This window comes from Balearica regulorum, chromosome 1, assembly GCF_011004875.1.
Source record: "Balearica regulorum gibbericeps isolate bBalReg1 chromosome 1, bBalReg1.pri, whole genome shotgun sequence".
Lineage (NCBI taxonomy): Eukaryota > Metazoa > Chordata > Aves > Gruiformes > Gruidae > Balearica > Balearica regulorum.
Window position 1 is genome coordinate 41,099,327 of NC_046184.1, and position 26,125 is coordinate 41,125,451.

Sequence of the window (26,125 nt, forward strand, 5' to 3'; positions counted from 1 at the left end):
CACTCTGTATCATGAGGTATGCCAGCCTCCTTTTGCTGGGAGTGAGATCAAGCAGAGGTTCCTCAGCAAATGCTGCTGGAGTCTGAGGCCCTTATAATTGGGATTATCTACAATGTCCCAGGTAGCAGCTGAGGATCAATGCAAACAGAGCAGGGAGCGATGCTCGGAGCCTTTGCACTGGTGTGAGCGGGTTGCTGAGAAAAGAAGCTTGGTCCTGCAAGTTTCTTGCAATCTCCTTGTAAAGCGGTAAGGGCATTAGTTTTCTTTGAGGCTGGTACCTCTCAGGAATCAGTCTTAGGTTACAGTTATGCAGCCAGCACTATCTAATTTTTTTCCAGCATATGCCGCACTATGACTAATGTCAGTTAAAAGGCAAAAATGTATAGAAAAGGCTGGTGTGTGTACACTTCAAACTGAAGGTAGAGAGAATATTTTCTCTTTAGCTTTTTAATAATTAAGCCATTTTCTACCAAAGCTGAGAGCAGAACAGCAGCCAGGTGTGAGCCAGTTCAAGGATTCTGCCTTTCCCAGGAACCAGTGCCAGGTATGGGTGACCAGAGAATATGGGAGATGTGACACTTCTTTCATTAGCTGCATACTCATGATTTTGAAGTGTGATTATGAAATTCTTCTTGTAGTGCATGAATTTAAGGGGTTTATTTCATTCTGGCTGCCATTTTTGCAGAAAAGCTGCTTTGGAGAATGAAGGTTCCAGTCCTGTTTATAGGAGTTTAGAAAGCTAGTTGATAAGCTAACTATTAAGAGTTCATAAAACTATATTACATCAACATAGCTCTCCACATTTGGCTGTACCTTTCAGCAATGAAGACTGATCCCCCCCCACCCCTTGTAACATTTTGTCCTGAATGTTTTTTGTAAACTGGACAAAACCAGTAACATCCTTTTTTATTCCTTTGTTTTCGGAAGAAAAGGAGGCTAGCAACAAAGAAAAGTGTATTTCACAACATTGAAGTGATTCAGATAAGAATTACTCTGAGATGGAATTTAAAATTAAAAATACGTGTAACTCCTTTCTAGTCTTTCCTATTTTTATCCAAAACTAGTTTGAGAGTATAAAATATATTATTAAAGGAGCTCTTCACAGAGAGTTTATTAAAGGGAAAAATAAAACTGTAAATGAATTTATGCAGAACTACGGTTCATAAGATCCTGCAAGGGACACTACTACATGTGACGCTCATTGAAAGTGGTAGGAGATTGGTTTAAAACAGATAAAAGAAAATACTTTTTTACGGAGTAGCTAGTGAAGCACAGAAGAGAATTTTTGATTAATTTGTTTCAGTAAGAATTCAGAAGGAAGTTGCCACCTTTTTATCAGTTTCTGAAACTGTTACTGTAGTTACTACAAGTTTACTTTTTAATATTTTCATGGTACACTAGTGTCTTCCAACACTGGCTTTGCTGGTTCCTCGAAGTTTACATGGCACTTTTTATGTGTTTGTTTATCTCTGACTGTACCTCTGCTTGATATACTTGTGAAATAAAAAGGAAATGAACAGCTCTTGTAGTTTCCAAAACTGTCATGCTAAAATAAATCATAAGCATAATTTGGGAAACTTGTCAAACTGTAATTAGGATTAGTTTTATTGAAGACTGTGTTGTGGTGGTTACTAAGCAAAAGATAGAACATAATTAATGACAGCCACTTCAAGTCACCTCGTATTATATGCCTTTTAACTGTTGATTTATTGATGCAAAATTACAATGAGATGGCAATGCCTGCCAGTTCAGCATATTTGGATGAGCCATTCAGTCACCTCCAACATATTTCCTATGTGGGCCGGCAGATGCAGCTCTGCATCAGGTGGCTTTCCTGCCAAGGGGAGATAGATGTAGCCTGGAACTGTGCAGGCAAATGATGCTTCAAGTATGCGTTAAGTTGATGTTTTTCCTGAGCACTCTGGCTTAATCCTTTCTACTCCTCCAGCACTAGCTTTGTTCAGGTACCTTTACAGAAACCTCACATAAAGAATCAGGAAAAAGCACATCGCAACAGGACCTCTCTTTTAGACGCGTTATATTACAAGGAAGAAGAAAGATCAGTGGTCCTGCTTTGGCCAAAATAACACCCAAACTCCTGCAAATTCAGTAGCCCACTGAAAAAAGTAGACCTCAACAGAATATGAAGTATATGAAGTGGCAGGTAATTACAATTTTATGCAACCTTCAACCTCAAATCTAATCACATATATATCTGTGGGTTTCTGATATCCTGTGCTGGAGGAAGAGAGAGGGACAGAGAATTTATCAGATCTGCAAGAAACCAATTGAATAAACGTATCTAGTCACCTTCAGTTGCAGATGATTACTTACTTAATAGTCTTTTGGTTCAGAACAAACCACAAAATGCTTCCCAACTGCTTGCAGAGTACTTAAAACCTTTAGTACGAAAAGGTAAAAGCCTCAAAAGTTGCGAAGAAAGCAGGGGAGACCAAGAGGTACCTGGAAATGTGTTAAACATAATTTTCCATATGAGCCTGATAAGCTGATCATAGCTTATTCAATAGACTAGATCAGAAAAAATACTATTGACCTGTGCCAGTGTGACCTAGGGGAAGGTTCTTGGTATGTCAGGATGGTACATTAACAGGGCAGCAAAAAGATGCAATTGCTGATGCTGCATAAGAAAGGCTGATAAAGCTGTTCCATGGGCGATTCCTTTGTGTCTGTGATTACATACACCCAATTGAGGACTGATGACACCACTACTTTTCTTTCTTACGGAGTCATGCAAGGTTCAGTTCTCTCTTCAGTCTCTTCCAGCATCCAAACATAGTAAATTGAGGTAGTGGAAATACACCTAAGGTTGTGAAAGATGGTAAGTAGTCTGATACAGGCAAAAAGGAAACAAAGGGTTTTGATCAAGAGAGAACCATCATTAAAGTACTAGAAGAGGGGAGGAGTTAACAAATAATATGACCTGGAAGAGATACACTGGAATTGACAATGAGAGTTGGGGGGAGGCCAGAATGTCTGGAGAAGCTTGGATTTTCTGCAGGCCAAGTGGAGAAGTCATAACAGAGATTCAGATGCCTGCAGACATGCTCCCTTAATTATGATTTCACTAGTACTATTCTGATCAGATTGCATTCTGATACAAGTCAAGACATCTCTGATTTTGAAAAAGCACTTCAAGAGGTGGATTCTCTAGGAATGGCAGTCTTTGCCACTGTCACACAGAGTTCTACTGTACAGGCTAAATAGCAAAATTCTGTGATAACTTTTGTTATTGTGAGGGTTCCTTGCCTTGCTTCATTAGTTGCTAGAATATTTTTACATGATCCATGCATTTCTGTGTATTATAAACTGCATACAATTTATTCATTGTTTTTGGACATGTGTTTTCAAATGAAGCTAACTCATACATTTATTACACAAAATAATTAGTATGAAATCATGAATGTCTGTGGAAAAAGGTAGGTATCTAGGACATTAAATACCAAATGGATGAATGTGCTCTTCTGGATTTCAAAGTGAGGGTTGGGATTATTCATCTTTTGTCTCATGCTTCTAAAATTTTCGGTTGGTTAATTCAAGCGCTGAAATTTAAAAGGACAGATTATAATCCTGTTCTTCAACACTGTCAAGCGTGTTACGCCATTCAGTGAAATTTGTGTTAGCACTGCAACACTGAATCATAGAATCATACAATCGTTTAGGTTGGAAAAGACTTTTAAGACCATCAAGTCCAACCATTAACCTAACACTGCCAAGTCCACCACTAAACCCTGTCCCTAAGCACCACATCTACACATCTTTTAAATACTTCCAGGGATGGTGACTCAACCACTTCCCTGGGCAGCCTGTTCCAGTGCTTGATAATTCTTTCCATGAAGACATTTTTCCTAATATCCAACCTAAACCTCCACTGGCACAACTTGAGGCCATTTCATCTTGTCTAATCACTTGTTAATTGGGAGAAGAGACTGACACCCACCTGGCTACAACCTCCTCTCAGGTAGTTGTAGAGAGCAATAAGGTCTCCCCTCAGCAGCCTCCTTTTCTCCAGGCTAAACAACCCCAGTTCCCTCAGCCGCTCCTCGTAAGACTTGTGCTCTAGACCCTTCACCAGCTTCGTTGCCCTTCTTTGGACACGCTCCAACACCTCAATGTCCTTCTTGTAGTGAGGGGCCCAAAACTGAGCACAGTACTCGAGGTGTGGCCTCACTAGTGCCGAGTACAGGGGGACGATTGCTTCCCTGGTCAAGCTGGCCACGCTGTTTTTAATACAAGCCAGGATGCTGTTGGCTGCCTTGGCCACCTGGGCGCACTGCTGGTTCATGTTCAGCTGGCTGTTGACCTCCACCTCCAGGTCCTTTTCCGCTGGGCAGCTTTCCAACCACTCTTTCCCAAGCCTGTAGCGTTGCCTGGGGTTGTTGTGACCCAAGTGCAGGACCCGGCACTGAGCCTTGTTGAACCTCATCCAGTTGCCCTTGGCCCATTGATCCAGCCTGTCCAGATCCCTCTGTAGAGCTTTCCGTCAAGCAGATCAACACTCCCTCCCAACTTGATGTCGTTTGCAAATTTACTGAGGGTGCACTCGATCCCCTTGTCCAGATCATTGATAGAGACGTTGAAGAGAACTGGCTGCAATTCACTTATAAATGAAATAGCAGTTCCTTGTGTTGTGTATAGCTGTGGCAAGAGACAAAAATGCCTTTTGATAAATATGTGTTTCATTTTTTTCTTGCTGGCAGGGTAGCTGGTATTCTTGAAGCCCCTAGTAATTTGTCTCTGTGGATGACTATCTTTGGTCATCACTGTAATACCTGCATGCTGACATCAAGCCGAACTCCCAGGCAGAGCAGACAGGAAGGAATGTACTGAGATCGTGTATGGTAATGCAAAGTGCAGTACCTTTCCTGTCATCTTTGAAGAAGGATGCATTGTACTTCTTTTAAACAGCTATTGAAGCTTTGAAAAAGAAGAAAATTGGGATTGGAATATCCATAAAGAACTAGTCACAGCTGTGGATTTTTATTTCAGATAGCCAGAGGAGGTTCAGCACCTTTGAAGGTATTAAACAAAACCAGCCTTGCTTGTTTTAGCTCTATTTGAAATGCAGACAGGGAAAAAAATCAATGTTTGCTAAATGAGGGAGAACAAAATTGGCTTTAAGAGTAAAATATCTTCTTGGGGAGTATCAAAATAATAGCATGAGAACCCAAACCAAACTGTCCTCTTATAGAAATAGTATAATGTGCCTTTCATCAAGTAAAGCCATGAGAGAAGGAGAGGGTTCCTCCACTAATGTGTTTGTCATTGTTTAATTTAAACCAGTAGATTGTTAATGCTTGCGCCAAGAAAGAATCTCTCAGTTCTCCTTTGTTTTTCTTCATCCTCCTCTGCATCTCTCATTTCATTCTCAGATGTCAGCGAAGTGCTAGGCTTTGATCTTCCACATACTTAATCATTTGCTTTAAGCAAGTCCTTAGCCCTTTTGAATCTGATTTACGTTAGAACCAACACTGTTATACATTGTTCAAGCACTGAAAAAGGACCAGGAACCACATGAAAAAACTGTTTCATTCAGACTCTTTTATAGTTTCTCTTTTAGAAGGAGAAGATGATGTCTTCAGTGTAAAGGACAACTTGTTTCTTAGACTTCAGCGTGAATCTTGCATACTTTCCGTGCAGATGATTTGATGACCTGGAGTGCTGGCTTACTAAGTTCACTACAGGACTGTGATGGTCCTCTGCATGGTATTATTAAGATTTTTAAGAACACTTCCATTGTGCACATAGAATTATCTGTGTCGTCTGAAATGTGTTGATACTAGCCAAAACAAAGAGCCTTTCTAGATTCAAGGCCTATTAGATCCTGATCCCATACTGGTTGTTCTCTTTTGCCTTTCATTATACTGAAGATCGATCAGGTTATTCTCTTTCTCCTAACAGACTCTGCAATACTTATTTTGTGCAAGTAATTCTTACATTTTTCTGAAAAGAAAAGCCTGTATGCTCTTTCATGGTCTTCATCAAACATTACTGATGCAGCAAAATCATTAATTGGATTCTTTTTCTTTTAAGTGGAATGATCAGAAATTTTGTTTTTTCTGTAAATAATAATGAAGCAAGATGGTATGGAAAAGTTATGACTCTAAAAGAGAAAAGTCATCATAATAGAAACACTTTAAAATGAAAACTATATTATTTTAGTGTAAATTATTCATAGGTTATCAAGTTTAGATGAGGTTTGTGAACCTAACTTTGTTATGATTCTTTAATATAACTTTAATGTTTAAATCTATGATGCAGGGAATGAAATTCTACTCGGGGAAACCATTCTGATTTCTGTATAATTGGAAAAGTTTATGTATTCAGTGGGCTAGTAGTACTGAGAGCAGACATTTATCTCCATGACTTTGTAATGCCAAAGTATAACATGGAGCATAGACAAGAGTGTACTTGGACAAGAAGAGCTCCTTTAGAGGAATATGCTACATCTGTTTTTTTTGGTACATCTCTTTCTTGTTGCCAATAAAAGGGCTGATCAGGAAGGTTCTCAGCTTCTGTTACCTGGTAGGTGCAATTGGTAGTACTGAATTTCTATCTATATCTGCTTTACGTTCACTTTATTTAAATCTTTTTTTATGTCTTCTTTTGCTAGTTCAGCTTATTTAACTACTGTTTTTTCCTTCAACATCTCTGATGCTCATGTGGTCACTGAATTCTCTTTATCACTGCTTTTTGTCTATATAGTTTACTCTCAAATACAACTTCACCATGTAAAGCTATTCCTTCAGTAATCCTCAAGCTGTAGTTCTCCCAAGGTTTTATTCATTTCCAGAGTTCCTGAGAAACCTGCACCCCTTCTGGCTATGTAAAGTTCTTCAGAAAGGCAGAGTGCATGAATGTCTAAAGTATGGACATCTCCAGTTAATAACCATCAGTTGCTGAAGTGAGTTATTTCAATACCTCACCAACCTTCAGCTCCTTCAACTCTTTGTACCTGAGCAGTGGAAAAGATGAGATTTTTTCACGGGTTTTTTGTTTCCTCTTGTTCTTTGCATTGAAGATATGCAAAACCTCATTGCAATGAGTCTGAGGAATTGCAAATGTGTCCTAACAAGGTGTCTTCAAGTAAGTGTAATTAAATCATGTATACAATATTAAGCCTGTATTCTGCTTTCATTTGTTCCCTCTTTTCTCCATCCCCTCAAAACGTTTCTCATGTTTGTATTCATAGTCCCTTCGGCAAGATTTCCTCAGCTTCTGGGCCCTTACTGGCTGTCTCAGACAAATTTTTCATTTCTCTGACTTGTTTCTCAGTTTGTCTGTCTGTGTTTCTCACCCATTTCAACTGTGTCTCTCAAGCCTTCTGGCAATACCTTTGAGCTTTTCCCACTGCATTTCTTGGTACTCTGAGACAGCATCTTTCGGTTCTGTCAGCACTGAATCTTCGTTTCTTCAGAAGTAATCCAGTCTTTTTTAGCTCAAGCTAGTGCTTTTCTGGTGTTCCAGGCTACCTTCTTAGCTCTTTGGTCATCACTCTGAAATTTGTGAAACACAAAATATCTGGAGAAGTAGGAATAACGTCTTTGTTTCTCTGTAATTCTTATGGTTGTTGAGTACAGAAAAAAAATATTTCATTTGGACATTACAAGAGTTCTGTGTTTACTCCAAAGTAGCATTCTGAATAAAAGAATAACTAACAGAAGTTTTACAGCAAATACATTAGTAAAAATATACATAATACTATAATTTAAAACATAATTTAAATCAGATTTTTCAAAGTTTAAATCAGATTTTAAGCATAAAATATTCTCTTTTGAACTCAGATTGTAAGTTGTAGTGGATTTTTGGGGGCCTGACTGACCTGTGTTCTTTTGTGCTAATTTAAATTTAAGGTAATATTCAAACAGTTTATTGTTCTGCTGAAGTCTTAATAATGACAGACAAATACATTTGGAAAGGTCATTTGCTAAAACCCATAAAATCAGAATATTAAAGTGTTGTATCAGTTTTGCGTAGTTACAGCTTCTTGTGCTATTGGAAGAATAAAGCTTTATTTATGTTGATTTATTCTGTTTAGTTTAGTTCCATGACTTGTTCAACATGGAGTTGAAAAAACAGGAAAGCTGACTCTTTTCAATTGATGTTGCAGAACTAAATTTGAGGGGCTGAGATTTGTTAGTTCAGAAGTCAAAATGGACATACTGACTGAAGAAATTGGTTTAATTCACACCCTATAGATAGCAGCGATGGGTCAACAGAATGGTTGTATTGCAACTCCAAATTTAAGTAGTTCTACATTACAGATTAATAGATGTTGATGTTATTGATTTATGTCTTATAATAGGTTTGTACCTGGGTCTTTCTTATCCTGTCTGGGTTGACTTCCCTCCAAGCTGATTTCTTTGTCAAGAGCTGACCAATACTGTCCTCACATGCCTGGAGTCAGTTCCCCAACTGGGAATGCTGGATTGGAGGACTGTACTAGAAGAGAGAGGTGATGAGAGGAGGACCATGCTCACAGACTACAGTGCCGGCTTGCAGTAGTGAAGTCTCTAGCATGGGGTGGGGTTCCTGTTGGGTGAGGTCTCAGCCCTAGGAGAATGAGGTTGGTGAAGAATATAGAGAAACGTGAAGAAGAGAGACCCTGGTACCCTACACATAGCCATCAGCTATGAGGCACATTGCCTCCAGCATTCATTCACCAAAAAATGCCTCAGAAGCAGCATCTTGCCTATAGGTTTAAATATGGAAGTATCTGTTGTGTGCATCACATAAAATTCAGGATGACCTGTCTACACAGACGTGTCTAGAACTTACTTTTCTGATCAGAGCACGGACTTAGACTGAGTCCTGTCTGTAATAATTTTGTCTAGGAAGCAGAACCACTTACAGCTAAAATTCCCACTGTCTGGTTTTTCTTATTAAAATGTAATAATAACATAACAGGGACATTCAGATGACATAAATTTACCAATCATTTAACCATTTTTTTTAACCATACTCACAAAACAAACTTAGGAAAAGTGTACAAGTAATCCCTGATTTGCTCAAATTTATGAGTTTACCATAAAATACTGGTATTTTGCCTGTGTGGAGATGGTTAATTCACTGTCTCAGGATTGATTGCTTAAGTTTTTATGATTGTCTGACAACTTTCCTTATTTCTTCATTCTTTTAAGGAACTGTAGAAAGTGTGCCTCTTTATCCTTAGCAAATACTTGTCTGGAGTGACAGCAATATGCTGCCTTGGCTATCCTATCCTAAAAGCATTGATTACTGTCTGAAAGGCTTCTCTGGCAAGTCAAGGGCCATATTTTCTCTGATAGCAACCTTTTTATTGTTAGTGTAGACAGTATCTAGCTCTGGATTTTGTTCCCTGCCTACCTGTCAGTTAATCCAGAGCACTCCTCTGATTTTCTGAAACTACAAAAATTTGAACTAGTGTTGTGGTTTAACCTGACTGGCAGCTAAAACAACCACACAGCCATTTGCTCACTCCTCTCCCTACCCACAGTGGGGTGGGAGAGAGAATCAAAAAGGAAAAAAAAAGGTAAAACTTGTGGAAGTTTAATAGAACAGAAAAGGAAGATGATGAGCGTGATAACAATAACAATAACGATGACAATGACAGTGATGATGGTAAAAGAATATACAGAACGAGTGCTGCACAGCGCAATTTCTCACCATCTGAAGCTGATGCTCAGCTGGTTCTTGAGGTGTGATCCTGCCTCCTGGCTAGGTTCCCCAGTTATACATGGAGCATGACGTCGTATGATATGGAATATCCTTTTGGTCAGGGATATTCCACAGTTGTCCCGGCTGTGTCCCCTCCCAACTCCTTGTGCACCCCCAGCCTACTCTCTGGTGGGGTGGTGTGAGAAGCAGAAAAGGCCTTGACGCTGTGTAAGCACTGCTCAGCAATAACAAAAACATCTCTGTATTATCAACATTGTCTTCAGCACAGTTCCAAAACACAGCCCTGTACTAGCCGCTATGAAGAAAATTAACTCTATCTCCAAAACCAGCAATTAGGATTCATACATTTGTAACACACAGAAAAAAGTTTTAGTTGTATCTTCTGGAAAAAAAGGGAAGATGTTATCACCTTTTTAAACAAAACTCAAGATCTCTTTGAAGCAGCTTATCTATGTTATATTATTGAAGTCCCTTCTCTTCTTGAATATTGACTTTCCAGATGTTTAATGCTCATGATAGTGCTCTCTAGTTTTAACCATATGGAGCCTAACAGTATGCACCCATGAATACTGAGGGAGCTGGCTGATGTCATTGTAAGGCCACTTTCAATTATCTTTGAAAGGCCATGGTGATTGGGAGAGGTACCTGAGGACTGGAGAAAGCAAGTATCACCCCCATCTTCAAGAAGGTCAAGAAGGATCCAGGGAACTAGTCAGCTAGTGAGCCTCACCTCAATCTCTGGAAAGGTGATTGAACAACTAATCTTGGAAGCCATTTTCAGGCACATGAAGAACAAGAAGGTGACTGGGAGCAGTCAGCATGGATTCACCAAGGGGATGTCATGCTTGATCAAGCTGATTGATAACCTTCTATGATGAAATAACTGGCTTGGTAGATGAGAGGAGAGCAGTGGATATTGACTACTTGGACTTCAATAAGGTCTTTGATGTTGTCTTTCATAGGATCCTCATAGAGCAGCTGATGAAATATGAGCTAGATGAGCAGACAGTAAGGTGGATTGAAAATTGTCTGAACAGCTGGGCCTAGACAGTGATGATTAGCGGTACGAAGTCTAGTTGGAGGCCAGTCACTAGCAGTGTCCAATGCTGGGTCCAGTCCTGTTCAACATTTTCATTAATGAGGCAGATGATGGGGCAGGGTGTACCATCAGCAAGTTTGCAGATGACAAAACTGCGAGGAATGGCTAATATGCTGGAGGGTTGTGCTGCCATTCCGAGGGACCTGAACAGGCTGGAGAAGTAGGCTGACAAGAACTTCATGAAGTCCAACAAAGAGAAGGGCAAAGTCGTGTGCCTAGGGAGAACCAGCCCCAGGCACCAGTATATGCTGGGGGATGACCAGCTGGAAAACAGCTTTTCAGAAAGGAGCTTGTGGACTCAAAGTTGACCATGATCCAGCACTGTGCTCTCACAGCAAATAAGGTGAATGTTGTCCTGGGCTGCATTAGGAGTGTTGCTAGCAGGTCAAGGGAGGCGATCCTTGTCTTCTACTCAGCACTGGTGAGGCCACAGCTGGAGTGCTGTGTCCAGTTCTGGGCTCTACACTACAAGAGACGTGTGGGCATACTGGAGAAAGTCCAGTGAAGGGCCATGCAGATGATGAAGGGACTGGAGCATCAATCCTATGAGGAGAGGCTGGGAGACCCTGGAGAAGAGAAGGCTCAGGGGGATCTCATCAATGTGTATAAATACCTGAAGGGAGGGTGCAAGGAAGATGGTGCCAGGCTCTTTTCAGTGGTGCCCAATGACAGAACAAGAGACAATGGACACAAACTAAACCACTGGATGTTCCTCCTGAACGTCAGGAAACACTTTTTTTTTCAGTGAGGGAGACTGAGCACTGGCACAGGTTGCCCAGAAATTATGGAGTCTCAGTCCTTGGAGATATTCAAAAGCCATCTGTAGGTGATCCTGGGCAACCAGCTCTTGATGGCCCTGCTTGAGCAAGATGATCTCCAGAGGTCCCTTCCAACCTCAACCATTCTGTGATTCTGTTAGAGCACTGCACTGATACCATGTTAAACATACTTTTAGAATTTAGTTTTATGTTTCCTGTCATACTGTCTCTGAATTGGTTGTGGGATTACAGGGAGATCTCTTTGTCTAACTCTTTCAGTTCTTGTTGCCTTTTCATGGACTTTTCTGATGCATGTAAATGGGATTTCTCAGTAGTCCTTACAGTAGGTGCTGATTAAAAAACCTACATTTGGCACAAATTTGATCACCTAATCCATTATTCCAAGGAATCTCGGTATGTTTTCTGTTGTCTATACATGATGATAATGCTGTCCTCGTGGTTTGCTTGTTCACCTTTGTGCATTAACAGCTTTCCGTACTTGTAGTACAGTACTTCCATTGTATGCCCTTTATGATTTGGCATTTTTTTAGTCTTTACAAAGTTGTCCAAAGCCACTTGCCACTCTCTCTTCCTGGTTTTTTCCCAGATGAAGTGTTGCTGTGTAAAACAGCATCAGTTGCCATCAGAGATGAATGCATAACCTTTTCAAATGGCATCTGCCAGAATTTTGTGTATTCATCTAACATAAAAATATTTTACATCACTGGTCTCTCAAAATATCTCCCCTTGCAGGCAATAAAAAAAAAACACCAAACCCTTCCAATTTTGCATGGGTTCTTGCTTGTGCAAAGCAAGGGAAGACATACCTTCTTTATGTCGTCTTACTCTGCTCTCTGACTTGGAGAGCAGTGAGGCTGCAACAGGGATCAGTTGCTGCAAGCCCACTGCTATCCCGAAGTGGTTCATTACCGGTGTGTTAGCATTACTGTTCTCAGTTAGCCGCCAGTATTGAGCTGCATATATTTTATTCTATTTAGATGTTTGTATAATGCAGGTAAAGATTGATACAGAATGTAAGCTCCAGTGGAGGTCACATTAGACACTGAAAAATGCAAATGAATTACCAAAGGGAGGGAGAAATGTTTTTATCCCCTCATTGAAGTCATTGAAGTAAGAAGCTGCTTACCAGTCAGTTTAGTACGGAAGATAATTTCTAGTCTAACAAATAGATATTTGCATATCTAAGGAAGTGAACGAGCACTATTAAGAAAAATGGACAGACTGTGTCTCGAAAATGTGGGAAACGGAATGACTCAGGATGAAAGATTAAGTGTGTTTAGATCCCAGGGACATTTCAAAGGTGAGATTGGTAAAAGCCTGTTGCGGTTTAACCAAGGGATGTGCAGGAATATGAAGATCTAAGAGGGAGTGGAGGAGTGCACCTGGAAGTGCTCCATGAGAAGTTCATCTCTTGCAGATGAATTCTCAGACCAGAACTTCTGAATAATTTTTCAATGATAGGGAAAACATGAAACATAAGGTGTTCACAAGGACCGGAGCTGTGATTACCTGCTTGTCAGTGGCAGCTCAATATGGATGTAAGTATGGATCAATATAAATACATTAAACATAGATTTTGTCTATTTGGTGGTAACTTTTGTAAGCATTTGTTACAGTGTTGCCTCTTTTGAAAGTTACTGATAAAATTCGTTACTTATTTTTGACCTTAATTTGGCTTAACTGTGATTTAAGGGAAGTAACAAGGCATATTTTATGCAAAAGTGTAGCGATTGCATACCCTAGGGCATTTGTGTATCATAAAAGTATCCAGGAAATACTAATAGGAGTTGGTGTTGCTGTCATCATCCCCTTTGTCAGCAGCATATACTCACTCTGTCGGTGGAGGGAAGAGATTTAATCCATCACCTTTCCAATATTTCTTACCCCGCACTGAAGAGTAGTCTCGCCTGTCCAGACTGTCACAGTGTGTGCAGCTCCGCATATTCTCTGAGCTCTGCATGATTTTCTGTCTCAAGTTTTTTTTTTTCTGGTGGGATATTGGATTATCAATCTTACTCACTGTGTCAGAGATCTGTCTGATCTCTATAAACTTTGTTCTGGACTGGATGACTCCTGTTGTTTGTCAGGCTCTGCTTTTCCTTCTCTGTCTCCCAGCAGTGTGTTGTTGAAGTACTTGTCCCAGGTCTGTCACAACCTCTTCTGTTCTCAGCTCTTGTTAGCTCCTTGCCAAACTTCAGGAGTACCGTTCAGTTTGTATCAGTCACCAGCTTCTCTCTAGTCTGTCACTTTTCTTTTGTAATTTCAGATTAAAAACATTTCTTTATAAAGGGTTTTTTTTTTAATATGGATTGCAGTAATCTTCCATTTTTGTAACACATTTTCATGACTGGGTTCTACTCTCTGAGTTAATTGAAACTATTAAACACTTCAAGTATATCTGAAACCACAATTGTCAGAAATAAGGCTACTTTCTAATTGTTGTCTTTCTCTTCCCTAGTACCTATTGCTTTTAGGTGCAGCACGAAGCACCACGTCCATCTCTTCCCATTGTTTTCCATGCTCAGAGAGATTTTCAGCTCTGGTGGAGGTTTCAGCTACTCCGCTTTTCCATCCTGCTTCTTTCTTTTGTTTCTTTTTTTAAATTTTCCCCTGCTGATAATGATGTGGGGTTCAGCAATAACTCTGGGCTGAAGATGCTTAAGAAAGACCCTCTTTATTCAGAGACATAGTACTGCCTGCCTAAGCCTACCAGGACATAGGCTGAGCAGAGCCCGCTGCTCAGCTTTCCTGCACCAGGCAAGCAAAGCTTCTTAGAGGTTCAGGTCCTGGCGCTGCATTTTACTGTGGCAAATCTGTGAATGTGTAGAGACGGATGTTGTTTTTTTCTGTCACAATCTTGCACGCCTGCTTTTTAACTGTGATTTTTCACTTGTGATGGGTAAGTGCACAGCACATTGCTGGCAGCCTGTGCCCATGCTGACCTGGAACAGAATGAAGGAGCAAATTCACTTAGTTCAGTCTCTCTAGGATATCTAAATGTACCAAGAAGTTCAGCTTTAACTTTCTCATTTTGGTCCCACCGGACCATCGGGGTGTTCCTGTGAGCCGCTTGTAAGGGTGAATATGGATTCTGTGGCCAGACGTAGTTTAAGTGGTTACATCCTCAGGCACGAGTGGGCAGGGGAGAGTGTGGGCTTGGACAAGAACAGAGTGAGTCCTCTGTTATTTGTGTTTCTCTAGAATTTAGGGTGATTTTTTTTTTTTTGTGATACGTCACAAAAAGTTACAGATTCTTGGTGTATTAAATAGACTGATGGATAGGTACATGCTGTCTTTTGTCAAAGAAAGTGTTCTCATAACTTCTTTAACTCTTATACTAACAAATCAGCAAAAGGAGAACAAATATTTTTATTAAAATAGTAAAAATTTATCTTAATGTAATATTATCTAAAGAATTTGCATGAGAATGTAAGTCAGACTTTCTTTTAGGGCTTAGGATAAGCAGCAAGACCTGAAAACAGTTCTTCAGGAGCTATCCAGGAGAGTAATTCATATTTCTTCATCTTACTCTGGAGGAGAGGAGATGAGAAATAGATACGATCCCTACAAAAACATTGTCTTCAGATGTAGTGCATATGATTAGCTATATTGTAATTTTATCTCCAGGTGGAATATTGCGATACTTATTTTTGAGATACTGGTAATGCAAAACACCTGCCTGCCTTCCCAAAATTCCTATTTCTACTTTCGCTGCTAAACTATTCCCATCATCTGTGAATACTATCTCACTTTAAAGCAAATACGAAAGAGGTAAATCTGGATATATAGTGTGTTGTACTAATATAAACATTCATATCTTTATTGCTGCAATGCAAATCAGTTTTATGTATGCCAGATGAAAAGATTTATTTTACCCCATTGTTACAGTTCTGAAGTAGTATGGATTTCTGGAGTTTTCTGTGTACTTGTACCTCAGTTTTGCAGCGAAGGGAAGGAATACAGCAGCGGCACTTGATCATTTTCTTTGCAGCAATATTCCTACTGGAAGTGCTCAGTAATCAGTTGTGTGTTGTTTTCAGCCATAGAATCCTCATGCTCTATTAACTGTGGTGGTAGGAAAATGGCTGTTGGCAATTTTCCATCATGTCAATGCTCTTAGTATTTACGTTAGAAACAGTATTTATGAAGACAACAAAAGCCTTTTTTGTTTTTTCCTCTCTCCAGATCTTTCGGTGTTGAGAGATGAAATGTATTTTTTCTGTTCATCTATTGTGTATATCCTGTAAGGGATGCACATACAGTACTAGCCCTGTAAGTTGACGTAATAGAAACCTGAGTTGATTTCAGACTGTGTCTTGGTTTGTTCCATGTAACTCTTTGTTCTAATGTACCTCTAAGAAGGGTTTAGAATGCCCACATTAGACTGAAGGCTGGGAAAAAAGGTTTATATTTATACAGAAACTTTGTAAAAGATTTATATTTTTTTTCCTTGTTTGTTACTGTGCAGCAATTCATAATGATCTGTCTAGGTATTATTTAAAAGAAAGGCATTGTTCATTTCGAGATCAATACGACCAAGATGATACATAATTCAGCCTCAATGGGCGATTGCATTCATTTTTCATTTCAACATTGAATCATTTGATATACTTTGAAATAACAAAGCAATGATCTATAGATTGGGGTTATGAAAATTGAAAGCAATTTAATAATATGCATGTCAAATAAAATCAACAAGGTTCTATTTTATTTTCTTAAACTGTAAACTAGCCATCACCCAATATCAAGGCTCAGTTGCTTGAAAAAATAGCAAAGTTTTTCTCTTTATGTTATTGCTTATTCTCCCCCCCCTTACTCCCCTCCAGCTTTCTCTCCCACATTTTTTTTCCCTCTTGGATCCTTTAGTATTCACATTGCGTTAAACAGCTGCTATTCATATCAAGCACTCTGGAAATCCATCCATTGTTTATGTTGGTTAATGTTAAGTAATACTTTGTACAGCAATAAGAAGTAATAAAAACCCCAGCAATAAACTGCTGTGTGTCAGTGATTTCTCCTCAGGGTCTGCAACAAGCCATTTGATTTGACTGAAATAATGGCAAACGGTTTTAGACCTTTGCATTATCTCTGCAGGCAAATGTCCGTGTGCGTTGGTAAGTGTCAGGCTTACAGAAGGATTTTGGTGGTGCAGTCCCAGAGGTAAAAACTGATGGGTGCCAGAATAAGCATTTGGGTAAACAGAAATGTTAGTCGAAGAGTTCCCATGGGGCTGTCATCCAGGATGTTTGTGACTTCTGTGTGTTTGAATACTTTGTGTGTAGTGAGAGAAGATCTATAGAACTACTATTATGTAGTAGTTTAAATAAAAATAATAATTAAAAAGCTAATTTAGAGTACCTAGGTCCTAACTGCCAAAAGTGAGATATTGAAATGGTGTAGTTTTCAGGAAACATGTACTTAGTATTTTCTGAAAATCAGGCGTTTCAAAGTGTCTCAAGGTGAACATTCGAATCCATTAATTTCGTTTTGTTCTGCTGGTGCAGTCAGTTGGAGACCTTCCTGTTCAGAGAGCTTTCACCAAGCCCTGGGATGTTCGTGGGATTATTTTTTGTTGGGGTTTTTTGGTTTGTTTGTTTGTTTTCCCCAAAGAACTTTTTAAGAAGAGGATGAAAGTATATACAATGGAAACTTTGATTTCTAGCACAAACATCTCTGTCATATACCAAGCAAACAGTGCAGAAAAGAAAGTTTTTCAGTAGCCAATTTAGATATTTCTTATAAGTACTGTTGTAAGTAGTTCTTCATCAGTAGAAAATTTGGATATTTCTTACAATAACTACTGTTTGACTTAACAGTCTTTAACCAAAGCTGTCACTTTTTGTGATTGACTTGTTCCTTAAAATCTATATAAATCATTAAATGGTATTCTGTTACAGAAAAGCATCTGCTACTTATTCTTAGTAAAATAAATGGTTTTGATTAAGGAATCTGAGTGGCAGAAATACAAGCCCTTTTAGTAAATAGTTCTTGTTTTTCTACAACAACATTCATTTAGGAAATTGCGCAAGACCTTTAGGGAGATTTAATAAAGCTATTGATTGCATTATGCAGCATTAGGAAAGGGCAAAACCATACTTGGGGTTTTCATTTGTCAAGACTAAAATAAACTATATTAGTCAATACTTTCTCTTAATTTGTTGAAATTGTTGTCAAAAAAAGTTAAATACCTGGTAGCAAGAAATCTATACTGGAAATCTTGAAGAAAGCTTCTCTGAATAAATGATTGAAAATAATGTTGAGAGAGGCACGTAGGTAAATTCAAATTATTTCTATAGTGTCATTTTTACAACAAAAATAGGGATTATAAGGGGAAAACATGGAGTTCATGGAGTGAACAGTTTATCTCTGTGTGTCTCCTGGTTTTATAAAGGGAAATATATGTGTAAAGACGCTCAGCAGAAAATTCTTGTTTCTCACTGTATTTTCTCATTTACAAGTTGCACTGTTTCAGGGTACTCAGATTTTTTTGGGAGATTTATCATGTATGATAACAGAAAATTTGCAGAAATTGTTCACACAGTTATTTATTCCGCCACCCCCCCTGGTAGATGCTTTTCGTCTTCCATCTTGAGTATTAGAAATTTACTACTGTCGTATGTTCTGCAGGATCTAGCCCTCAGTTACATTTCAACCAGCCGCTACACCAAATAAAATTACAGCACGTAATATTCTGAAATGAGTTCATGTGTGTGGATGTCTGTCTTGCTGTGTTTATACACACACTCATATGTATAGTAGTAAGGTTGTGTGTTTGTTATACCAGTATCCTCATCAGGCTTCAAACTGAGGTGGTTAAACAGAGTGGAATGATAGCGGTGGAGAAGGTGCTGTGATGGTTGTAAAAGAGTAGGATGATAAAGCGGGGGGAAGGACCCTCAAATTCAGGGTACTCTGCATGAGACAGTTGGATCTTGTTTTGCATTTAGTCCTATCCAATTCTAGTCCTGCTCTCATTTAAAGCAAGAGTGATGCTCCCAGTTGTGTGGTTTGGGAAATTTAATGGTTTTTAAGGGTGTCTAGAAAATGCTATAACAGTGGGGGAAAAGGATAAACGATATCGTTAGTTCAAAGTACACAGATACTAAGTTCATAGATAAAGTTAAAAAAAAATATCAAATGTGGATTCTCTTTGTGACCAACTTAGATGTTAAATTGCTAATTTCCATTTTGCACTATGATGATACTTGCTAATAATGTCAGACAATTATATTTTGATGTAAGCTCACATAGTCATAATGCCTTAATTAAACATTTGGAAACAAAAGAAACTGTTGAGCTATGTACGAGTTTTATAACTTCAAATGTTTTTCATGAGGTTCACACAGAAATAGATTTAAAAAAACCTGCAAATGCTATCCTTGTATTCAAATAATTGTACCAGTATAGTATGTTAGTGTGAAGTTCCAACATGTTTTTCTCCTGATGGCTTTTCTGGTGATTTTATTTTAGCCGTATAGTTTTTACTTCTTGGTCATGAATTTAGTCTCTGTGAAGGCCAAGAGGTGGAAACCCTCCATTATTCCAGCAGTACACAGGACTCTCTGCACTGCTCTATCAGGAAATCTCAAGTAACAGTTTTATGATGTATGAGGATATTATTCTCTGCAAGCAATAACACGCATTTCTATTTCCCCAGCAATATCCACATAATCAAACATTCACAAGTGCTTTACAAAGAATTTAATTAAATAGTGTGCAGAGTAACTGGATGCAGCATGCACACAAGCTGTTATATATTCAGTGGTTCACATTTTGCAGTTAGCGCAGAATGCTTTTGAGCAGTACAATGTGTGAATGATACTTCTATCAAAACGTGCGTCATCACCCCTCCTTTCGTGACTTGCTCCTTAAAAATTACCCTAAACCTTAACTGATGTCACCTCCAGGATCACAGGATACCTTCCTCCGTGCTCTAATGGTGTGATAAACAGAGGGAAATACAAATTCTCACATTGAGACTTGAACATCAAACATCGTTCCTCTGAAATCAAACATTTATGACTCCCCAGAGAAGGATATAGATTATTGTGTCTTTTACTACAAAACTAGGCGTGTTTGGAATTTTATTTAAAGGTAGTAGAAATTTGTGGAGCAATCAAGACCAACCACCGAAGAATTTCATTTCTAAATTAACACCAAGATTGGACATTCAGAGTTTAGACATAGACAATGAGAAGCAAAAGATTTCTCATTTTGTGATAATAAATATATTCAGAATGCATTCTGCCAGTCATTGGAGATAAAGTCTCTTCTTTGGCATTAAAGTGCAATGCATCAGACCCTGCATTAGGAGAAGGTAGGATTGTGTTCATACGTTGTAGTACACTTCTTAATTCGTTCAGCATTATTGGAATGCTCACGTCACCTGCAAGGATTAGCATTCTGGAAGCCAACACGGTTACCTATTACATTTTGTTTTGGCTGTTCAGAAAAGCCCTTTAAGCATTAGCTGATGCATGAGAGGAGTTTCCAGGCTTGCAGAGCAATGGGGCTGTATTGGATTAAAGTGATTTAGAATATCCCTCTGCGGTTGTCTACCTGCAAGGCAGTTAGCCCTCCATCAGATTGGAAGGTTTTATTGGTATGTCAGTGCTATAAAGTATCGGTCTGAACCAGCAGACCAATGCCAATGACACAAATACTGAAAGAAAGTCTATAATTAGCCTGTAAAGGTGTTCCGTATGAGACCTCACCCTGGTTTCCCAGTTCCACAGAGTTATTCCAGTTTATTACTGGCTGACACCGACAAAATCTGTCCATTATGACTGGCAAGAAAGACCAAAAACTACAAATGAACACAAAGGAGAGAAAGGAAACAAAAGGATCAGTTAAGAGTAGAGGACTGATTTTGCTTTCACGCTAGTTGTATTTCAGTGTCACTTTGCTTATTTGAGGGGAATTGCTGAAAACTTAATTGGTATAAGTAAGAACAGAGTCAGTCTCTCTGTATTCTTCTTCTGAAGATGCCTTTTGAAGGAAAGTTTAATCGCTGTAGGGGAAGTTATGGCTTGCTTTATGGAGTTGAGAACGGGAGAGATCTCTGTTTAATGGTAATGAAGATTTGCCATTAACTTCAGTGATTTCACCCAGTAGCTTTTGTGTCCTCTCCTTTTCATCCCCATCCCTTCTTTGTCTTGCAGACAAGAGTTTTTCATTTTGCATGTCATTTATAAAAAAATGTAGGTAAGCTAAAAAATTAGTACAGTTGAAGCTTCAAGTGAAGAAGAAAAGGAAAGCATGTAATTTTGAATTTACTTGCATGTCTAATCTTGAACAGCACGTTTTGGATTTTTGCTTTATTTTCTTTAATTAGGCTCTTGTTTTAGTGTCTGCCTTTATAGAAAATATTTATTCTTTGCCATTTGTTGTATGTTTCTGTTTGCAATTTGGATATTTTCAGTTTGCTTATATTTGGATGTAGCTGGTAGACTCTCTCTGTGCTTCCATTAGAAGTCTGGGATTTTTATGCTTCTTGCAGCAGGCTCTTTTTGGGAGTGCTGGAATATATCCAGGGTCCCCATTCCTGATATTTCCTCTGAATCCTGAAGTGGAGCTCCTGCTGTCAGGTTGTTCTGCAAGCCAGTTCTACCACCTGTATCAGCAAGCCAAAATAGACAAACTTAGCAGAGGTGTCTGTGCTTTGATATAATTTAGAGTATTATTTAGAATAATTTTCTTCTTCAAGTTAGGAAGCCATCCCAGAGACTGTTCATCCCACACAGTGAAGTACCACCCAGATATACTTTTGTTAACTGTGAATGAAGTAGCTGTGGAACCAGAAGTAATACAGCCAAATGAGAGGAGTGTGGCAGCCAGGCTAATTAATTAAGAAGCCAGGCTAATTAGTTTGACTGGAGGGAGCACCATGCTGATGTGACAGTGTAGCTTCCAAAATTCTGGCTGATTTGTACATAGGTTGCACTGGGCTCCTTGTAGAAATAGAAGTTGCTTCTGGGCTCTTTCAGATATTTTTGCCATGAAGCAGTATTGTGTATTGGTTTATTCCCTATGTCAATTTACTGTAATTTTTAGATTTATTTCCAGACTGATAGTCAATTTTAGTTCCTTCTCAATCTTCTGCAATAAGATTTTTCTAACACATGGATAGACATGGTAATACTGTCTCGTTCAACCTCATGCCACTGAGAGAAATTCCACACTGATTTTTTTTTTACCCGATGAAGGACCTTCTCATCTTCTTCCTAATATTTTGTCACTTACTGAATACAAAACTGCAGTAATACTCCTGGCACCATTGTTCCAGCCTGCGAGGCTGAGAGGTGGCTGTCGGCAGTCCTGTTCTCAGAGGACGCATGCTAGCAACAGTGCACACTGAAAGATGCCTTGTTTTGTAGGAGCTGGTGATTCTGGTGATTGTTTTAAAATGTATGTTATTTAAAATGCTTTTCGTGATCATTTATGGCCTTACTTATAATAGCTTTTCAGCATAGTAGCTCCCACAAGGAGTTAACATATTTTTTTTCTATTCCTAGATCTGTTAGCTGTGCCTAAACATCCATATGCTGCTATGGAGAACTGGGGACTGAGTGTTTTTGTGGAGCAAAGGATACTGCTAGATCCAAGCGTTTCTTCTATATCATACCTACTGGATGTCACCATGGTCATTGTACATGAGCTATGTCATCAGGTATTAAAGGTGTTCGCATATTTGTATTAATGTCAGAAACCATGCATTCTTTTCCAAAACTGAAAATGAATTTGTGTTGTTCACATAGACAGTTGCAACTTTTATTGTAACTATAGTCCAAATAAGGCAGAGATCTGTAAGATACATCACTACGATACAGAAACTGGGAAGACTGAAAATGAGGAAAAAAGAGAAAATTAGTAGCAATGAACAACTTCCCTGTCTTCTGTATGATTATATTCTGTGTGTTTGTGTGTGAGTGTGTTGGTGTGTAGACTAAACATGTTGATAACTGTAGAAAATGATTTATTGCAGAACTATAGCAGATTCGTGCTGAGTTTCGTGTTCACGTCAAGAAATGTTTTGGCTGAAATCAATTTCATAGTCATCTTCTTTTTCTGTTACATGTACACATATTTCCATTTTCTTTTTCTTATCCTTTTTTTTTTTAATTTGAAATTGACCCTCTGTTCACTAATGGTGGATAATTGAGTCTTTATGTGTACAGAAACTTTTGTATCAGTGAGAAAACTTTGTAATAAACCCATATTACAATTAATTTTACATTTCTTCCATCTTCTTATCTCAAACTAAACACATTATGAGTGTTTAGTAATATTGAGTTGAATGCAAATGTTATTGAAGAAATTTGCTACAGGGGCAGGAAGCCCTTTCTTGCACTCGTAAGAGGCATAATCATAGCCTTCAGGTTAAAATAAATGAAATCCTACTGTGTAATCAGCATGGCTTACATCTGTGACTTTACACAGTATTCTTTAAAAGGCAACGCAAATTCTTAACACCTTCTGCAAATAAAAAGTACCATATAAAAGGGAGCCTTTGTAATGGAGTTCTGGTAGATGAACCTGGAAATAATAATGTTTGGTTCATATTCATGTTTCACATTAAATGTGTCGATGAATATGAAGTCCTCGACAACAATATGAAATTTTTATTGAAAGTTATTGCTGGTTTGTTCTCAATACGATCATCTGATTTTCTTATATGCTCTTTATTGTGCAGTACAATAGAGTAGAACACTGTTCAGCTAGAAAAATTACAGTGCCTTAGAAATCAGGTGTGGAAAACACGTATTAGGTCATCAAATCCCGGCTCCTGTTAGTATTAGATTCTTCTGTGTGGTGCATTTTGTAGTGGTGGGTTCAATGCTCCTGATTACAGGGTTATACCTCTTCCCTTAAAACCTTTTGATTAAATATGATGGTCAATAACTTTTTCCTAGTGTTCAGCTTAAGTCTTGTTTTTTTCTGAAGTCATTCCATTATTTCCAGTTATTCTTGCACTGCTTTAATAATTTCCCCTACTTCCAAAGCAATTTATACTTCCGATGTGAGCAATTATCACATCAGTAACTTGCCAAGTTTGTTTATTTGATTCTCATTGCAACCGAAGCCTTTTTACATTGTTCTGGGAATATTGGAGGATCACAAAGTTGGTGAAAACTGTATTTTAGCAATGCGGTCATAGAGTGCTTTTAAGTGACCTTAAAAGTGCAAATGAGACAGTTTACTTGATGTCTATGTTAATATTACTTCCAGTGCTGTTCGCTTAATTAAAGTATCTTCCTCCATTCACGTTGCTGCTGTTTCTGTATTAGTACCATGCAGACCAGGTCCTTGCTCAGCTGCTTCACTGGATAACTAGACAAGATAGAAAATATTCAGGTGGAAGAAGTTTTATTTCCAATTTTTAGATGCTGAATTGAGTCACAGAGAACATGGATTGTTCATCTGCAAATAAAGCTTAAAGGGAGAAACCATCCAAAAATAGAAGCCACAAAACACTATCTAGCACCTCCATTGCAGTATTGTCTTTATTTAGCCATTTTTTTCTGCTTTTATCTTACCGTGCTCAGAAGCCTCTCAAGGAGACTTTAGCTGTGGATAACACAGAGCAGGAACGGTAAACAATACTCACTTAGCTGAAAATGGATTGAACTGAGACCAGGTTGGGTCCAGGATCTCTTGTCTCCACTCTTTAATTGTTAATTATGCACTGAATTTTTCATCCTCTTTTGCTGTGCATTGTCTCGCCTGCTAACCTGAGGTGGCACATGAATATTCCTCCCCTTCACTCGTCTTCACACGTAGAATGACAAAGATTAACCAAAATCACTTCTGGTGCAGCCACAAGTAGAATCCACATCTCCAGTTTTACTTTTTATTTATTGACTTTTTAAAATTTCAGGTAAGAGGAAAGCAAACTCTCTTAAAATATTTTCCTAAAATAAATTTTTCTTTTTTTTTAAGAATTATATTATTGTCCTGTTTCCCCCCGATTTTAAACCCATGACTTTGAGACTTACAGAACATGTCTGAACGTGTAGCAAACTGACCTGCATGAGACCCTTGTTACTTAAAGTAACACAGCAATTTCTTTGCTAATGTTGTTCCCAAGATTAGAAAAATGAGGTGAATGTTAAAGAATTGGGATTGTTACCTTTAGATATGACTGTTTAAAATCAGCATTCTGAAACCTGCTGGGTATTAATGCTTGAGCACAGTGTTCAGGACAGATAGAAAATGAGAGACAGCATTGCAGGACAAAGAAATTCTGTGGCTGTCAAAATAGAGGTAAAAAGTGTGTAAGAAAGAATTTTACACCAGATTTCTTCACAGGTCACTTTGTAATGCTTGACCAGATATTTATTTTAGGTACATGTTTTAGGAGGGACACATTAAAGTTACACAGGTAGCTTTAGTTTAGTCGTTTCGTAGGTTGCTAGTGCTTGATATTTCAGCTTGAGTAGTCTTTTAGAACATTTTATGGATTTAATTAAAAAAATAATAATTGGAAGAAGGAGTCTTTCAGCATAAAACCTTCTCCTCCAAGCCTCAAAGCACAAATGAGATATTGGTCAAAATGCAAATATTTCTAGCAGCTTAAGTTGATAGCTCTAAATAATTACCATAATTTATTAAAATAATTCCGTTAAGCTATTAATCAGTTTTAGTTGCATATCATAGATCAGTCCCACCTACAGCCTTTGAAGAAAGAGTAATTTGAATTTATGCATCATAATTTTTTGTGATCGTTTTCCCACCTAAGTACAAAACTTGGTGTGACAGATTGAGTTAAAGAGGCATGAAAAAAATTAAAAAATTTCTAAATCAATGTTTTTTTAATAATATGTAAAGAAAGCATATAGGAAAGAGTGTCCTTTCAGTGTGTCTGTAAAATAAGTGCCTTCTGCATGTCAGGCTGAACATAATACCTGAGGGAGATGAGAAATTTATGTAATCAATACATTTCAATTCGTCTTTTCCAAAATGAAAAGAAGTAACGATCTTCACTCCAGACAAATAGTGTCCGTAGTCAAATACACAAATAACTAAATAAACAATTACTTAAATAAACGAAGTGCTTTACTTAATGTTTTCCTTTCAGACATGTAACACCTAGGAAGATAATAGCACCTTTCTGCTGGAAAATTTGGCTTCATTAATTACAGTCTCTGGAACTGCTCTTTCTCTGACATTCATAACTATAACTGACAGTATTCCAAGACTAGTTAAGCAAATTCCCTGCATTTTCGTATTGGTATCACATGCTGTTTTAATGCCTGTAAAACACTTCTGCCTTTAGGTGGATAATTAAACAAATACTTTTTAATTGTTTCATTAATAAATAAACCTGGAAAACTCACAAAGGAGTATTATAAATTCTCTTTTGTAACATCATAAATTAATGTTATTAATTTTTTTTTGAGTCAGCGGAGGATGTATTATGAACTTTACAACCTCTATTTTTTAAATCTCTCTCTGAAAAGTCATAACATACCATGACTGTTGCTGGTTTCATATTTGTTCAGCAGTCCTCTTGTAATTCAAGAAATAAACTCTGTGCTATTGTGTTTAGTCCATTTGTCATTAGAAATCATTT

General features: G+C 38.2%; 1 protein-coding gene across 2 annotated transcripts in view; it reads left to right on the forward strand.

Annotated features, from left to right (window-relative positions):
- TRHDE (thyrotropin releasing hormone degrading enzyme) overlaps window positions 1-26,125 on the forward strand; it is a 224,835-nt gene that overhangs the window by 69,942 nt on the left and 128,768 nt on the right. For both annotated transcript variants that reach the window (XM_075746924.1, XM_075746933.1), the window contains exon 4: window positions 22,068-22,222. In XM_075746924.1, the coding sequence (XP_075603039.1) occupies window positions 22,068-22,222 (155 nt within the window). The remainder of the gene's footprint in view (window positions 1-22,067; window positions 22,223-26,125) is intronic.